Source organism: Dendropsophus ebraccatus, chromosome 5, assembly GCF_027789765.1.
Source record: "Dendropsophus ebraccatus isolate aDenEbr1 chromosome 5, aDenEbr1.pat, whole genome shotgun sequence".
Classification (NCBI taxonomy): Eukaryota; Metazoa; Chordata; class Amphibia; order Anura; family Hylidae; genus Dendropsophus; species Dendropsophus ebraccatus.
The window spans coordinates 58,013,666-58,030,450 of NC_091458.1; the positions used below are offsets into that span (position 1 = coordinate 58,013,666).

Below are 16,785 nucleotides of genomic sequence, written 5' to 3' on the forward strand. Positions count from 1 at the left end.
ACATTTGTGGCAAATTAATCAGCAAGGTCATAAAATTAACAAGACTCAAGGTGCATTTAAGTTCTTAATAATCTCCAACACCAGATGATGGCGTATTGTCGGATGCCTTCTGAGAACAGGTTAACTGGCTCATTTAAGCAGGTTAATGGGTTCTAGCTTCCTAGGTATTAGAGAGCACAGCAGCAAGTTACACTGAGAAGTTATTGCTATTGACTTCTCCAATACCATGCATATGGAACAGAAAATGGTTTACTCTTGAGAAGACAGACAATCTATTGACACTGAATGCATCTCCCAGCTATGTGGTAGTTTTCAAAATTAAGTGTTATTACAGCGGCCCTGTCAGTTTTCCTGACATGTTATTTTCAATACATTCCCAATAAAACAACAACGCTGGAGGATCTCTGCTAAGAATTTATGTTGTGTTTTTAAAAAAAAGAAAGAAAGAAAGAAAGAAAGAAAGAAAGAAAGAAAGTAAGTTATGGAAAGGCAAACAAGATTTAAGAAAAAATTATATTTTTTAAATTGCATGATTAGTTAATATAAATAAAATGGCAAATACAGTGGTGCCTTGGATTACGAGCATAATTCGTTCCGGGACCGTGCTTGTAATCCAAATCTGCTCTTAAACCAAAGCAAATTTTCCCATAAGAAATTATAGAAGTGCAGACAATTGGTTCCACACCCCAAAAATAATGATTTATTTTTCTGAATTACATGTAAAACAGATGAAACAAAGATTAAAAAACAGCAGAATATGTGATATCATAAACTACTGTACAGTAATGGAGAGGATGGGAAACACAAGAGCTGAGAGAGACTGCAGGGAGCATGAAGGAATGAGCGGGGCAGATGTGGGCACATACATGCAGCGCTCTCTGTCCGGGGAGAGAGGGGTTACAGCTATGGAGAGATCACCCCCATAGTCCTGTCCCCTGATGTAAGCCCCAGCCTGAAGTGGATCTGCTATGATTTGGAAGGTGAGGGAGACTTCCTGGGTCAGAGTACAGTCCTGTAGACCCCGCTATGCAGACCATGTCCCTCCCCCACTCGCGCTCCCACCCAGAACATGGAGCTCTTAAACCAAAGCAATGCTCTTAAACCAAGTCACAATTTTGAAAAACTGTGAGCTCTTAAACCAAAACGCTGTTAAACCAAGTTACTCTTAAACCAAGGTACCACTGTATTTGGGGACTGTTGGACTTCAACACAGCAATCCTTTTTTTCCCACTTGGAAAGCAGTTGCTACCAGGTGTCTGGCCTTTAGCCCTCTTCCCATTCAAATAAGTATGCACACTCAATTGAACTATTTGTGTATGTTTATAGACCACCTTAAAAGTGTATTCCAGATTATATATATATATATATATATATATATATATATATATATATATATATATATATTTTTTTTTTTTTAACTGGCACCAGAAAGTTAGACGGATTTGTAAAAGACTGCTGTAAGTTCTGCAGGAAGTGATGTATTATTTCTAGTCTGAAACTATGACCTAGCGATACCAGACTTTTTTCTTGGCTGACAAGTTGCTCTTTTTTATTGGTCTTCTCGCTAAACTCTCCCCTCTCCAGTCCATCCTAAACACAGCAGCCAGACTCCCCTTCCTCTCCAGTTACTACACTTTGGCAGTTCCCGGTGTCTTCAGCGAGCCGAAGCAGGGACCAGGTAAAGTATATGCTCCAGCAAGCCGCCCGCAGCCCCTTTAACACCTCCCGCAGCCCCGGCCGCCCGATCGCCTGTGGCCCCCCCCCCAGCCCCGCGCCCGCCCGCCTGCAGCCCCGGCCGCCCGATGGCCCCCCCCCCCCCCCGCAGCCCCAATCGCTCCCCTGCAGCCCCGATCACCCCCCTGCAGCCCCCGCAGCCCAGATCGCCCCCTTGCAGCCCGATCGCCCCCCGCAGCCCCAATCGCCCCCCTGCAGCCCCGATCGCCCCCCCTGTGGCCCAGCGGCTGCCTGGAGCATAGACTTCACCTGGTCCCTGCTCCAGCTCGCTGAAGACACCAGGAACCGCCGAGGCCGGGATCAGGTAAAGTATCAGCTCCGGCGGCCGGGGGGTTAATGGGGCGGGCTGCAGACAAACTCGCAGCAGGGATGTATATCCCTGCTGCGTGTTTGTCTGCCATTGAAAGTATAGGGACAGGATCTGCAGCGAGACTCGCTGCAAATACACAGCGAGGGGACTCCGGCAAGTGGGTTTCTACCCTTACAGTGCTGGGCCTGCCTACATTTAATTTCTTATGTTTGTGGAATAGAATGTCCCAAACCAACAGACTAAGGCTCCTTTCACACACCAGTAGTAGTACTAGTATTTTTACATCATGGATCACGGCCCTTTTACAGATCCATCCATTTAATTCAATGAGTACTATACTGTCCGCAATTACAGATCCATATGGATCACCCATACAGTGAATCAGCTACTGATACACATCGGTAATGCTGTCCATAGCTGCAAGTCTGCAATTACAGACAGGATTACTGATGTATGAATAGGGCTTCATCCACAGTTTGAATAATTTGTAATTTTGTAATGTCTGATATTTGTCTGTATACAATATGTACCCTCAGAAATAATAATATTTTTTTAAGTATTAATAGTTTGGCACAGTAGAAATCATGCAATTTCTTAATTTTTTTCCCCTTTTTAAACAGATTTAACGAATGTGTTATTTTTATGTTTTATCCAGGATTTTTCAATGGATTTTTTTTTTTTTTGGAGGGGGGGGGGGGGAGGCGCTAGGTGCAGTTAATACATTTTACTTTTTTCATTATTCCAAAAAAGAAACTTTGACAAGTGAGTTCTTAATTGCTGGTGTAATACACTGCACTTCTGTGGTGGTGCAGTGTATTATGCCTGTAGGCCTGTCGGTGTTACACTCATAAGCAAACTACTAAGCCAAGTAGGAACACCAACATGGCAGATATGGGGATCTTCACTACACCATCATGTCTGAAAACCTATCATTGCCCACTGGGGTGAAAGAGCCACACAGCATGTTGTGGTCAGGATTTGACTAGAGCATATAAAAAGGGTTAAAACTGCCAGGAGTAGAGATATGGCAAGGTAGAATAGGTGACCCTAAAACTATGTATCAGTGTTCAATAAAAGGTCAGATGATTTTAACCCTCTTAAAAAAGGCTATTCTGGCCTCCTTCATATTAGTTGTATACCATAGATCTTTGTCATTCGTTTGGTTTTGCTTATCAGTTTGCTTGAAGGGGTACTCTGGTATTTTTTCTCCCCCAAAATCAACTGGTACCAGAAAGTCATTTAGATTTGTAATTTATTTCTATTTAAAAACCTCGTCTTCCAGCACCTATCAGCTGCTGTATGTCCTGCAGTAAGTGGTGTATTCTTTCCAGCCAGACACAATGCTCTCTGCTGCCACTTCTGTCCATGACTGGAACTGTCCAGAGTAGGAAAGGTAGCCAATCTCTACAGAAAACCTTTCCTGCTCCAGATCCTGTCACAGACAGAGTTGGCAACAGAGAGCACTGTGTCAGAATGGAAAGAATACACCACTTCCTGCAGGGCATAGAGCAGCTGATAATTACTTAAAGTCTTTAAATAGAAGTAAAAAAGAAAAAAAATCTATATAAAACTTTCTGATAACAGATTTGAAACAACAACAATAACACATAGTACCCTTTTATTTTCAATTTCATACTTGGGTCGATAGATCATTTTACTTCTAAAAGCAAAAATTTTATATTCATTAAAAAAGTGGCTTTTTTTCCTAATCTAAAAGAATATCTTTTCTCTTTGACCTTGACATTGGCACTGGCACCAGCAGGAAAGCATTCAATTTTCCTAAACAATCATTTTTAACATTCACAGACACTGCACACACAACCATTTGCAGTAAACACATCCAATGATAGACTAGGTGCTCTATAAATAACTTTTGTCACATAGAAACAACCTTTTAGATCAGTTTTGCGTCCACCCATTTCCAATGCACGCACCACATAGACTGCCAAGAGGGTGAGGCATTACCCAATCTAAGCACACACCTTCTACATGATTACTACCTTAATGTGATTAACCATGATTGGTATGGTGGGCTGAGTTAAAAAGATCACAGAAGAACTAACATTGATGTACTGCATAGTTTTCATCAAACAATCAACATTTCCACAGTAAATCAAATATATTAATCTTCATTTAAAAGTTATAGAAGCAATGGGGGAGATTTATCAAACATGGTGTAAAGTAAAACTGGCTCAGTTGCCCCTAGCAACCAATCAGATTCTACTTTTCATTTTACAAAAAGAGTCTGTGAGGAATGAAAGGTGGAATCTGATTGGTTGCTAGGGGCAACTGAGCCAGTTTCACTTTACCCCATGTTTGATAAATCTCCCCCATAGTTTCCAGGCTCAAAAGAAAAAAATAATTCCCGATCTGGTTCTATCCACTATCCTAAAGTCAATTGTTTTAAAGCAAATCTGTACCAGCATGGAGCCACCCCCAAATATTATGTTGTACAGGTCTTCACACTGTGTCCGGTTCAGGGGTTGGCCAGCACCTCCTCCCTTATCTTCATTTTATTGAGGGGAATAAATCAGTAACTTACCTGAAAAATCCTTTGCAGCCCTCACATGTCATGGCATTAAAGTGGAAACCAGTTGCTTTGTCCCCGCAGACTCCACATATTCGGGGTACATTTTTATCAAATTCCATGTCAGAATCAGAGAAGGATGCACTTGCTTGTCGGTACTCCATGGCTAAAACAAATAAAAGTAATATGTCACTTACTATGAACAACAAGTGAAACTGAGCAATCACCTATAAGAAAACACCATTTAAGGGTACCTATCATTTGGAGCGGATGGCAGGATATGCTGCAGAAATCCTGCCAGTGCGCTGTCCATCGGGATGCAAGATGGAATTCTTCCGGATGAGCCTTTGACTCCATACAACTTACAATGCAGTGAGAGGCTAAGCCAGAAGAACTCTTGTGCACGCCCAAATAGACAGCCCAACAGCAGGATTTTTGCAATGTATCCTGCTGTCCGCTCAAAATGATAGGTAACCTTTAAAGCCTAAAGTGACACTGTCACCTCCTTTTTGCCTTCTGACATCTCTACACAGGTGTAAAGGGTAAATTTAGCGGTTTTCATACCTTATTTTATATCATACATCATGGTGCTTGTTCAAGTAAAAAGTCATCTTTTATCAACTGCAGATTGTGTTAAGTGGGCGGGGCCTCACGGCATTAGCGCCACTGAGCCCCACCCACAACGCCACAGTTGGTCCCGCCCCCTCGCCGGCCATTGAAACAGGCTGGCCGAAAGGTCTAGACTCCACTCCCTTTACGTCGGCCAACCAATGGGCGTCAAGGGGGCGGGGCCAATGGTGCCCGCTGTGGGCGGGGTTAAGTGGTGCCAATGCTGCGAGGCCAGGCCCACTTATTACAATCTGCAGTTGATAAAAGATCATTTTTTACTTGAACAAGCACCATGACGTATGATGTGAAATAAGGTATGAAAAACGCTAAATTTACCCTTTACACCTGTGTAGAGATGTCAGAATGCACAAAGGGGGTGACAGTGTCACTTTAAAGAGAATCTATCAGCACTCACACTCGACCAGAGTTGCAGACAGTGCCCTAGTGGACATGGTACCTTGGTTTAGCTATCCATGTAGCAGAAACCATGCTTGCTATCTGTAATGAAGGGTCAAAGAAGAGTTGTGGCTCTGTGAATGTACCCCACTCCAGTGCATATGCCATTTTCTAAACTTGCATATGTCGCTGTAAATAGTATCATTCCATGTAAAAGGACCATTAGAGGCAGAGATAAACCCAAGCAGGGTGTGACATCTGATTACTAGTGCTGCTTGATAATATTGGAAAAAGCACCTAAAGTATAACACATGAGCCACAAAAATAATTTTTAAAGAAAATATTTCACACGATTTTATTAGCGATAAGAACAACTATTTTTTTTTAACAACAAATATATCATTAAAAAATTATTGTGTAAGGATATGGAGGCAAGACAGATAGAGATGAGCGAACCTCAAGCATGCTCGAGTTCATCCGAACCTGATCATTCAGCATTTGATTAGCGGTGGTTGCTGAAGTTGGATAAAGCTCTAAGGTTGTCTGGAAAACATGGATACAGCCAATGACTATATCCATGTTTTCCACATAGCCTTAGGGCTTTATCCAACTTCAGCAGCCACCGCTAATCAAATGGCGAATGACTGGATTCGGATGGACTCAAGCATGCTCGAGGTTCGCGCATCTCTAAAGACAAACAACAACAGTATGGAAGGAGACACTGCACAGTTCCGAAGTAAAATGTATACAGCACACACATTGACCAGCAAAATTACTATATATCAAAGTGCTATGTGCTCTGTGCAATAAGAAGAAGTTTCAATGACAAAGTGCAAATGCAAAAATGTACAGGGAGAATCCCTAGATGCTGTTAAACATACAACATATATGTTTTTGAGAAATAAAGATGGAGATGGACAAACAAGTATAAGATCAGAGAGTCCGTGCAGATCTGTCAAATGAACGCACGTTTTTTCACGGCCTTAGTCAGGAGGCCATCTTTGTTTCTCATAACAACATCTAGGGATTCCCCTTGTACATTTTTGCATTTGCACTTTACTGGGATTATATACCTAGATTACTTTTCATACACTTGTTCTATTTATACCTTTGATGGATTTGTGGACATACGGTTCATTGTGCACGCACACACTTTGCCATTGAAACAACTTCTTATTGCACAGAGCATATAGCACTTTGATATATATTAATTTTGCTGGTCAATGTGTGTTCTGTATACTTTTTACTTCTGAACCGTGCAGTGTCTCCTTCCATACTGTTGTTGTTTGGTGTTGCCTCCATATCCTTACACAGTCATGTTGTTATTATATATTTGTTGTAAAAAAAAAAAAAAAAATAGTTCTTCTTATCTTTAATAAAATCCTGTGAAATATTTTCTTTAAAAATTATTATTGTGGCTTATGTGTTATACTTTTGGTGCTTTTTCTACTGTTGTGACAAATTTTTGAGCATCTTATTTTTTGTCCTATGGGACGATGTAGTATTTTTTGGTGGGCTTGATAATATTGGAGAAGGTTTGGCAACGACAGATACATAATCCCTTTATTTCATCCTGATAAAAATGAATCTGCTTATCACTTAATTATCCCAAAATACTAAATAAAACAAAGCCAAATCAAGAGATGTGAACGTTGTAACTATACAGGATACGCAAATACTTGATGAGCTTCATTCAAACTGTTAATGGAAGAAAAAAATCCATACTATCAATACGATTACTGTGTAAACAATCTGATGTCGGTGTAGCGATGTGCTCTGTCCAGCTACTCTCTTTTCTACCTCAACTGATGTTGGACATGGAAATAGGCTGTTAGACAGTCATCCCACTTGGCGTGTAACACCCAGAAAGTATAATTCATGTTCTGTTCTATTTAACAAGACATGTACATGATACCAGACAACCCTCATGTGCAAGTAATCCAGGTTTGTTCAGAACTAAAAGGTCAAAACTATGTACTAAAAACTTTGTTTTAATAATGCATATTAAAAGATTTCTACTGTAAAAATTGGGGCATACACAATGAACCTTGAAACTTGACAGTGGCGGAACACAGGCAAAAGGCTGCAGGACAACAGGATAGAATAGGCAAGTATAATCTTTATAATTTTTCAGGTAAAAAGCAAGGGCTGCGCAGATATCACTAACAATGCCCATGTAGCCCTCATGCTACGATATGATTATCGAGACCAGAACTAGCAAATCGGCACTCTCTTATAGGGAAATGTCAGGCTGTCTAATACGGCCCTATGTCCATGAGGCTTGCTGTAAGGCAAGAGGTCTGCCCATATAACGTACTAAAATAAAAAATACAATTAGAAAATAGACACAGATTTAAAAAAAAAAAAAAAACAACACCACACACACCATGTTTTATTATCTGGCTGTAATCAATTAAAATAAGTAAATCTCGTTGAGACATGCCCTTTCTTTGACTTCTTAATATGATGGCTATTTTGGGTCTTTTTTCACTGATACATTCAGAGATCCTTTACTTCTTTATTCAGGTTAGCAGTATGAGGGCTTTTCGAATCAGCAAAAAATAACAAATAAAATCAAGGTAACACATTCACTACTAAACCTGGACTCGAGACATAATGGTCTTCTATTGATTATGTTGGTTCTTTCATTCATTCAAGCAGCATGACAACCAACCTTGATACCAGCCTTGTGCAAAGCCAAAAATACGCCATGAAAACCATCCGTTCATAATTCTACTATTCTTCTACTTCCAGCTAGAAAAGCACTCAGCATGCAAAATCAGCCAAGTGTTGAGAGTAGAGATGAGCGAATACGGTTCCATCGAGATGGTATTCGATCGAATATTGCGGTATTTAAAAGATTCAAATTGAATCAAGTAGTGCGACGAATACGCGGGAAACATTTGAAAGCCCTCCCATCGCAGTTGGCGCTTTTTTTAATCCAATCACCATGAAGGGAGGCTGTGAAGGACACTGGGAGTACGCACGCAACGTGAAAACGGCGTCTACCCTCATTGGATGGCTGAACCACATGACCTCGAATATTTAATAAATTGACTTCCACCTCTCAACCGCAAATGCGCTTTTAACCTAGCCAGGAAGAGATCTTGGAGCAGGGAGAGATAGGTTTTAGTAGCGTTTTGGTTAGGCAGGATTACTACTGAACCTAAAAGTCCTTTTCAGGGCTAATATCCAGCGAAAAAGTCATCATTGAATCCAAAGCACTTCTCAGTGCTAAGACATAGATGATATAACAGCAGCAGCATCAGCAGCTGTATTCATTCCAGTACCCTGTGTGTACAAGAGACTTACAGTGTCCCTGGTTTAGCCCACTAAGGGCACGTAAACGTTATACATATTGTGCCAGTTGCCCAGTAAAAGGCAAGTGATACCTATTGTGCCAGTTGCCAAGTAAAAGGCACGTGATACATATTGTTCCAGTAGCCTAGTAAAAGGCACGTCATACATACTGTTCCAGTAACGTTCGTACAGCATGATGCGTGATACGCGCAAATAATGTGACGCTCTATGGACGCACATTGGAATAATGTATGTAACGCTGCACAAGAAATACGAAGGAAATGTGTTAACATTGCCGTAAACATTTGTAAAGCGTTCGCAAATATTTTTCATACGCAACTGTGGAGAGTGGCATTATACTGCAATTTTGGGGTGTTGGGTGAACCCAGGCATGCTCCCCCTGATGTCACAGTGTCATTCCGGAGGTGTTGGCATCGTTTAGGGAGGTTTCATGGGTACTTGGTGACCTCCAAATGGTCAAATTTGGATTTCCAAGTGGCAAGAATTTTTTTCCCATAGACCATAATGGGATCGAATATTCGTTTGAATTATCCAAAGTCGAATATTTCACTACTCGCTCATCTCTATTTTAGAGCTTTAATGTTAAAAATAAATAAATAAATACATACATACATTATATATAATATATATAAATAATTCATCCCGCCACCCCCCCAAGTATAGATATGTGGAGAAAAAAATAAAAGCTCCAATAGAAGGATAAGGCCAGGGCTGCACAGTGAATTCGTCACACAACACAAAGATCACACACCATTGCATGGTGTTTGATCTGGTTGCAGAATGCAACTCATACACGACTGATAAATACTGCTACTTGCTTGTGACTTCTCTAGCCTTTGGCTTATGTTTTAAACATCTAAATCACAATTATAATATTATTGTGTGACAACAAAATGCAGACAAGTGGCACTATTCTCTTCTTGAGTAAATGCGATTTCCTGTTATGGGACACATGTCCCCATTTAGCCCTAGCCTAATTGTTTTAGGATTTTTACCACCATCATTGTCTTTTGACCAGTGGGTAACACAAAATAACAGAGGTCTGTGGAATGAATGTGACACAACATAGCACAGGGGAGATATGTGATGTGGTATATAAAGTGAATGATATATACAAAGAAGTACAGAAGGATGCAATTTCAATCTAAAGAAAATCCCTTTAATTATAATCTAGATTAGTGGTTCCCTGAAAACCTGCCCTGTTTGCGGCTACAGCATCTCAGGCTCAGCACTTGCGGCTCAGTAAAATTTGTACACTAGTTATTTAACTGTCCGTTACATTTCCTTATAAATCATAAATCCATGCCATGCAGAATATATACACATGTATTTTAGAGTATTAAAAGAGCCTCAGTTTATTGCTATATGCTGGGTTAACATTCTCCCTCATCCGAGAACAATTAATTCTACACGGTGTGCTACCTTATGGTCCAGTCTGTATCTAAATGGGATTTCCAGTATAAATGAATAATAAACTTGTCCTTTCCACATCATTTATAATAATGACCGATAGTGAATGCCAATCCCGTGTTACAGGCAATCATCCAAAACGGGGAGAGAAACTAAATAATGCCACTGTTCACACTCATATACTGCCCAGTATAGTGATTCAGAAGTCAATACAAAATAAACAATTTTTTTTTCACATCACTAGTGTTTCCTTTTAAGTTCCTCCCTACATATGCATCATATACGTACTAGTAAATAGTCATATGATGGTCACAGCTGACCTGCATACCTATTCATTTACCATATGGACTGGGAGAGATCTGCATATTATTATGAGGGCTGGAGAGCAGACACGTCTCTTGTAAGGATATGTAAACATACGGATAATATGCTCTGTTGACAATTAATAGGTGTAGACCCTTTCTTTGTGATCACATACATATTGGGGGTGCATTACTTTTTTGCTTATTAAGCTTTATAGTACTGCTGTTTTATGTAGCAGAGGAGACCCTGAAGTGACGGACAGTCATGTACTTCTGCATGGTGCCTCTGTGCATTGTAACGCTATGTTCTCCCCAAAAAGAAAAACAAGTTTAGCAGTATACTCTTATGATAGGGTTTTGGCTTGTCAGATATGTCCACAGCAAATCCCACCAGTACGCATCTGCCGTTAGGTAGCTGTATTAGGATCTTTAAAACGTGAATTGCAGATGACAGATTCTCTTTAAACTGCTCATACTGTTAGATAGCTGTTATGTTAAAGGGAACCTGTCACAGGCTCCCGACCCCCCGCTAGAGCACCTTATACATACCTGATCGCGCCGGGTCCCGCTTCTTGAGACGGTTGGGTGACAGAGATTTCAGCGCCCGAAGCCCGGCGCGCACGCTCCTGAGATGAGTCCAACTCTCATAGAGAATGACGGAGCATCGGACTCACTAGTCTCACTAGGCGCGATCAGGTACGTATAAGGTGCTCTAGCGGGGGGTCGGGAGCCTGTCACCCCAGCACAGGGGGTGACAGGTCCTCTTTAAGGTGACACATGGTTTATTCATATGTCCAGCTGTACTTTCACAACATCGAAAAATACTTGTATTTTATAGCAAGAGTCAAAGAGGCTTTCCTGAGCGGCTGAAGGGCAGAAAGCTGTAACACCTCCTCCCTCCCCCACCCATACCTGACCCTCCTAGAGGCTTATGGTTCCTTTACACAGAGATATCTGACAGATTTTTGAAGCCAAAGCCAGGAATGGATTTGAAAGAGGAGAAATCTCAGTCTTTCCTTTATGACCTGTTCCCTGTTTATAGTCTGTTCCTGGCTTTGGCTTAAAAAATCTGTCAGATGAATCTCTGTGTAAAGGTACCCTTAGCTTCCAGGTGTCAGTCGTTCATCTATGATCTCTGTAGTGACTTGCCAACTGCTTGGATTATGTTGTTTTTCTGCCAGAGGTAAAAAATAGAAAGCAGGTTTACCTTGAGCCATGGAAAATGGCCTTGCTTTCTTTATCTTTCTATATGAACTGTGCTCTTTCTAGGCATTCTACAGTGTCAGCAAACACCCCACCCTTCTATCTAGCAATAAGTCAGTTGAGCGTTCAGGGAGCTGACAAAGTCCATACAAACAGATCAGCTTTCTGTAGCTCACATGCAACATACTGGATCACCCTGCAACAGAACATACACATTAAAGACACAGAAAAATGCAACAGCTCACCGCAATGGCAAGATGCAGACCCACAATAGACATGAAAAAGTTAAAATATTTTTATTTTTTCTTTAGCAGTTGGGGGACTGCTTTTAACTATTTTCAAGTCTATGATGGGTCTGCATTTTGCCATTGCCATTTAAGCCATAGCAACGTGCTCCTGCCTAGTGTGAATAGTGTTCTAGGAGAGCTGACCAAATTTGTCCTTTTTTCTGTATACACATTAAAGAAGTTTTCCACTTTAAGTGTCCCTGTCGTTATAACTTTCAAAATCTAAATCAACAGTAGATGTGATATAAAGCAAGTTTGCCAAATACATTCAATATTTATTTTTTTTGTGATCATGAAAAACACGGCACTTACTGTTTTCTGTTTTTTTTTTAAAAAAACAGGAAACAGTCAGAAAACAGTAAGTCCTGTGTGTCCCAGCCCATCTCAGAGCTCACAGGGAGAAGGCAGTCATGTGATTTATGGACACTTTGAGCCGTGACTCTCTGTACTGGCCAGAATGCCTGTGTTTAGTCTGTGATTTTCAATGAGCACAAGTCAGAAAATCTGCCTTCAGGAGACCGGACCTGGATTTCTGGTATGTTCAGCTTTGTTTTAAAGCATTATAAAAACAAAAAAGAAAAAAAAAAAGATTGTAAATTGCAAACTTGCTTTATATCACAGCAACTGTTGATTTAGATTTTGAAAGTTATAACTTAAAACTAACTTGTCCCCTATCAACAGAATAGGGGACAAGTAAGAGACTGCAAGGGGTCTGACCTTCGTATACCCGCAACCCTCCCCCCGGTGAGCTCCAGATCGCTTCCCCCAGCTCCTTTGTTTTGAATACTGCCGCAGGTATGGCACAACCTGTAGCTCTATTCACTCTCTATGGAGCCGCTAGAAAGAGCAGAGTGCTGTACTCTGCTCTCTCCTAAAGCTCTATTCATTCTCTATGGAGCTTCCGGAGACAGTAGCTTTTTCCGGTCGCTCCGCTGAAAATGAATTGAGCCGTGGGTCACGTGCCATATCTGCTGTATTAGACAGAGGTAGGCTGATGGGTGAACAACCGTTGACCAAATGACTGTCTCCTAAACAATGACAAAGGACACAGGAAGAATGATCTCTATCAAATTTTTCTTGGAACAATTTGAGATCTCTCTTTCTAGAAAGATTGGTCTTAAAGAAAAGATTTTCCAAAAAGATGTTTTGTCCAACAATCAGCTAAAAATTCCAAACACAAATGACTTTTTTTTATGTGATAAGTCTATCATAGATAGATGTAAATTTAGCTGGTCATTCGGCTGATGTCCTACAAACTCTTCTTATACACAAACATTTGGCTCCGCTGAGCTTTTATACATTCTGAATAGAGAAATCAAGGTTTAGCTGCAACCAGACAAAAAGAATCAGCAGTAGAAATCTGATAAGTGGAAACCTTCTTTCGGGATGCCACTATACACACTGTGATCCCCATACACTTAATACTAATGTTGGCCAAATCCACTGCGGGCCTCCCGGGTCTCCACCAACAGATGATATTGGAGGAGACAGGAGTTGGGCATGATGGATGTTAAAGGGGTTATCCGGCGCTACAAAAACATGGCCACTTTTCCCCCTACTGTTGTCTCCAGTTCAGGTGCAGTTTGCAATTAAGCTCCATTTACTTCAATGGAACCGAGTTTCAAAACCCCACCCAATCTGGAGACAACAGTAGGGGGAAAGTGGCCATATTTTTCTAGCGCTGGAAAACCCTTTAACTGTCCAATCCCTGTGTTTTTTTTAAAGATATGCCAGGGCAGTCTGGCTGTGGCTTACACCCGTCTGCGTAGAGAATACAGGAACGTTTGGGCAGGCAATGCATACGGAGAGGACTTAAGATTACTGAAGGATTATGGGCACATTAAGACATTCTACTCATTTTTCTAATGTGTATAGGCGGCCTTGACAGATGAATAAAGGGTGGAGCCTGATGAAAGGATGGTCAATGTTTTGACTGTATTATTAATTAGGCCAGGGGAAAAAAAAAAAAAAAAAAAGAAGTGGAGGATACTGAGGAACACTGCTGTTTTCAAAGCAGTAAGGGATTCAGAAGATACAACAAATGTATTTACTCAACTGAGTTTGCAAGGATAAGTAAATGATTCATCTTAAATTCACCTTGGTAAATAGGAAAATATATAATGAAGCAAACATAAAAGAACTTTGTAACAAGCAGTGGTGTGTTATTTCTGCAGAAAGTGAAAAAAAAACAAAAAACTTTACAGCTTTCTCAAATCAATTTCTCATTAACAACATCATATTGGAGCGCTTTACTCATTCAGTGCTGATCCTGACAGCATCTTCATTAATTTATGTAGTCTTATAAATCTGGTGGTGCTTCCAAAATGTACTGAACCTAAAGCCAGTTCAACTTAAAGAGATATAAACCAACCATGAACAGCGGCAAGCAGGTCTGCAGTGAGACAACTTTGTATGGAACCAGAGGTAAAGCGTGGTCCAATGGTCACACCTCCTAACACTCTAATTTCTTTCAATTATCCTATGCATTGGTGATGCATGTTATCATCAAAGTTCCCCAACAGCCACATACAGTAGGATAAGTTTGCTGAACGAGGAAAATATCACATGTTAACCTGATCATACTCCTACTAGATCATACTCCTACTAGATTACATGGAGTAATGTTTGGACAACCCTTCATTTATTTCCTTAAATAACTATTAATATGGCATCACTTAAATAGTAGCTACACAAGTAGATTAAAGGTTAGTTAAACACGAATAAATGAGCATTGATAAATGATTGCATTCTACTTTATGTTTCGTGGATGAAAATAAAACAGTAGGAAAGCAAAATTCTCTTTCTTACTGAACTCTTCTTTCATGTAGGCAAACAGAGAAAGAAAAAAAACATGAAAAGCACAAAGAAATAATGTTACTATTCCTGAAATGCCTGTTTCAAGGTCAAACGGAAAAATAAAAAACAACGTGTAATATGATTGACAGGAGTAGACACCTGGCCCAGAACACACCACATGCCAAGAATTACATTTTAATGTCAATGCAAAAGACAAAATGTCTTATATTGTTAAGCTCAGAACAGTTTTTTTTTCCCCACTTAATGCCATTGCCAAAAGGGAATTACTGTCTGCTGTATATTTCCCCTGCAGAGGCCGCTGTATGTGTAAGGGTGTGTTTACACAGATTTATCTGACAGATTTTTTAAGTCAAAGCCAGGAACAGACTATGAACAGAACAGGTCATAAAGGAAAAACCGAGATTTAAAAAAAAAAATCAATTCCTGTCTTTGGCCACATTAATGTGCCAGAGCAGGGACCCCACACACACACCTATGAGGGCTATGTCCTAAAAGGGTACATGGAGAGGTTGTCTTTGTGAAACGAACCCTTTGGAGGGGATTTCTAGAATTTGATTAAACAGCTTTTACCTTGATTTAAGCGACTCTGTACCCACAATCTGATCCCCCCCAAACCGCTTGTACCTTCGGATAGCTGCTTTTAATTCAAGATCTCTCCTGGGGTCCATTCGCTAGGTGATGCAGCTATTGTCCTAAAAAACAACTTTTAAACTGGCAGCCCCGTGCACAATGGCCAGGGCTTAGATTGTGTATGTATTAGGCTGGCACACCCTCTCTTTCCCTCCTCCCCACCCTCCTCATCATTAGGAATGCTCCAGGCAGATTGTCTCCTATTCCTCACCTGTGTCAGCAGGGCACATCAGCTGGATCGTTTAGGCACCTGTGCAATGTTCAGACAGGAGAAAATGTTCCAGTGGCATTCCTAATGATGAAAAGGGTGGGGAGGAGGGACGGAGGGGTGGTGCAAAGTTAGGGCACAGAAACTCCCATTGGGCATGGGGCTGCAAGTTTAAAAGTTGTTTTTTAGGACAATAACTGCATCACCTGCCGAACAGACCCCAGGACAGATCTTGGATTAAAAGCAGCTATCCAAAAGGTACAAGTGGTTTGGGGGGTCAGATTGTGGGTACAGAGTCACTTTAACATTCCCCTAAGGGTAGCTTAACACGTAGAGAATCACAGCAGATTTTTCCTTCTGCTGCGAGTATGTAAAGCCTCTTCCCACTTAACTTAGCACTGCCTAGCTAATACGTTACCTTGCCGTGCTCCTGCTTGCCCTTTTTGGCTCCCTGGTGTCCCACTCATCCAATCAGGAAGCCGGGAGCCTGAGAGGCAAGCGGGAGTGTGGCAAGGTAATATATTAGCCTGGCAGTGCTGGGTGAAGTGGGAAGGGGCCATAGAAGATAACAGTACAGGGAACTTGCAGAGTAAAATTCACTCTGAACCGGTATATGTGAAGCTACCATTAAAGGAAATCTGTCTGAAGTTTTAAAGGGGAACTCCAGGTAGAGGTTTAAAAAATTGAAACTTCTGCAGAAGCATGACGCATTACTTACCTGTCTATCCCAGTTTTGAAACTACCAAAAATCCATTTGTTTGGGGGGGTTGCTCTGTTTTGTATTTCTGTTCTTCCTGGTTTGGCATTTCCCAGAATGCAATGCTTTTCCTCATGTGATCATAACAGCCCCCCCCCCCCATTACAGTAAATCAGTATTATCAGTAAAATTAGTGCAGCAGCTGCTTCTGACCGGTTAGAGATGGTGAATCAGTTATCAGTGAATGGGTTATCCAACCAAGCCTCCTGTGACATCACGCCCTGCCCCCTGTCTGCATCATCAGCAAACACACACAATGTGAGACAGAGGCATG

At 41.0% G+C, this 16,785-nt stretch overlaps 1 protein-coding gene across 1 annotated transcript in view; it reads right to left on the reverse strand.

The window, feature by feature from the left end:
• VDR (vitamin D receptor) overlaps nucleotides 1-16,785 on the reverse strand; it is a 99,973-nt gene that overhangs the window by 48,617 nt on the left and 34,571 nt on the right. The window contains exon 2 of the mRNA XM_069972224.1: nucleotides 4,587-4,737. Coding sequence (XP_069828325.1) covers nucleotides 4,587-4,735 — 149 coding nt within the window. The 5' untranslated portion in view covers nucleotides 4,736-4,737. The remainder of the gene's footprint in view (nucleotides 1-4,586; nucleotides 4,738-16,785) is intronic.